Source organism: Cyprinodon variegatus, unplaced genomic scaffold (genome assembly GCF_000732505.1).
Source record: "Cyprinodon variegatus isolate N-32 unplaced genomic scaffold, C_variegatus-1.0 Scaffold81, whole genome shotgun sequence".
Classification (NCBI taxonomy): domain Eukaryota; kingdom Metazoa; phylum Chordata; class Actinopteri; order Cyprinodontiformes; family Cyprinodontidae; genus Cyprinodon; species Cyprinodon variegatus.
Genome location: NW_015150534.1, coordinates 1400284 through 1402029, shown reverse-complemented (window position 1 = coordinate 1402029; position 1746 = coordinate 1400284). Strand labels below are relative to the sequence as shown.

General features: G+C 43.1%; 1 protein-coding gene across 1 annotated transcript in view; it reads right to left on the bottom strand.

Annotated features, from left to right (window-relative positions):
• atp9a (ATPase, class II, type 9A) overlaps window positions 1–1746 on the bottom strand; it is a 76539-nt gene that overhangs the window by 18358 nt on the left and 56435 nt on the right. The window contains exons 20-22 of the mRNA XM_015373131.1: window positions 1178–1267; window positions 766–910; window positions 434–498 (exon numbers count right to left, since the gene is read on the bottom strand). Coding sequence (XP_015228617.1) covers window positions 434–498; window positions 766–910; window positions 1178–1267 — 300 coding nt within the window. The remainder of the gene's footprint in view (window positions 1–433; window positions 499–765; window positions 911–1177; window positions 1268–1746) is intronic.

Genomic DNA, 1746 nt, shown 5'->3' with positions numbered 1-1746 from the left:
AATAAAGAACAGCTGCTATTTGAAAATAGTGTATTTTGTTTGTCTTTTTTATTATGTAGAGAGAGAAAAGAAAAGATAAACTGAATTTGGTAGATAAATAAATTAATCAGATTAACCGAATCGCCCAGTGGTGTTGGATTCAGTGCAAAACAATCAGAAACACAAGTTCTGCTCAGATTTCCATCCGCAGTGGAAGCAGGGTCATGATCAACTACACTCTGGAAGAGGCGGGCAGCTCAGAGACTCCCTAAAACACAAAAAAACTTCCTGTCATCTCTGCTTCCTCCCTCCGCCTCGGACAATAGATTCCTCGTAAAGGGAATCGTCCGTGCGCCGTTTCTCTCTGGACGAGGGAGATATCTTTACAGGAAGTAGAAAGCACAATATCTGTAGCTTGCGTTGATGTGAAGCTACGAGATGGACAGAGTCTTACTTTTCCCTCCACTCCCACGCCACAGTCGGCTTCCTGGATCATGCTGACATCGTTTCCTCCGTCCCCTGGGAGAGAACAAAAGCCACAGAGGTGTCAGAACTCGCATCAGTCACCAGGACCGACTGCTTGGACACCATCTACGCTCCACCCCCCTCCATTTTAACTCAAGACAGCTAGGCAACATCAACAGGAGAGAGAGCTGCTGGTTGCAGCAGTTTGTGGTGGAGACTTATGGACTTGATGTAGACGTTGATGGTTAAAAAACAAAAAAAGTTTCCTTTTGGTTTTATTTTTTTTAGATCAAACCAAAGCCATGCATCTTTAATACTCACCGACTGCGCAGGTGAGTTTGCCCGTGCGCTCCTGCAGCAGTCGGACTATCTGTGCTTTCTGGGTGGGGGTGCATCGGCAGCAAACCACAGCAGGACACTGACATGCAAGCTCCATGAACTCATACTCGTAATATTTCAGACAGACCTGCCGAGAAAGAAAAAAAAGAGGCAGAGATGAAGACAGGTGAGGACTTCAGTCCACCACATTTAACTGATTTTAGCTGTGGCACCCAAAGCTACAGTTAGAAGCTCCAGCTGCGGTTTAGAAAGTGTCTATAACCACGGATGCCACATCCAGAAAAAGGCTAGAGTGGATGCCATATTATCGTGCATCGCACTGCAAACATGTCACAGTTTCATAAAGACAGATAAGTCGGTGGGATGTGGATCAGACACGCAAGAGCGAACCCACCTCGAGCGAGTCCCCTGATATCACCAAAGCGCAGTCATGCTTTCGCCTGAAAGCGTTGAGCTCCAGGTGGGCTTCCCCTCGCGTTGTCACCTGTGGCAAAACACCCACATTTATAAATGAACCAATATGTCAGAGAGGCGCATGCATAGGAGGAAGCATATAGAGATGATTATCAGTGAGCCTTTGTGTGCCTGCTGCTTATCAGATGGCTGCTTTTACTCCTGCTGCTGTGTCTAAACGCTGGAATAACCAACCTCACTGCAACTAATTCAATATAAGCAGCTTGATTTTCCCTTTAAATAAGTTTTCTTTCAAGCGGGAAAAACTATTTGTCAATGGAACAAGTAAAAGAATGTTTAAAATAAGAGAAAAAAAATTATCATCTTATAAAATGATCAAATTTTAGCAGATCGTCTAATTTACCTGCTCACATTCGGGTTTTTTTCACCTAAAAAAGTTGAAAACTCAAGTAATTTTTTCTAAAATAAGTGCATTTTTTTCTTTTATCAAGGAGGTAAGTGAGACACTTTGCCAACAGAAAAAGACAATTTACATTTAAAATAAGAAAA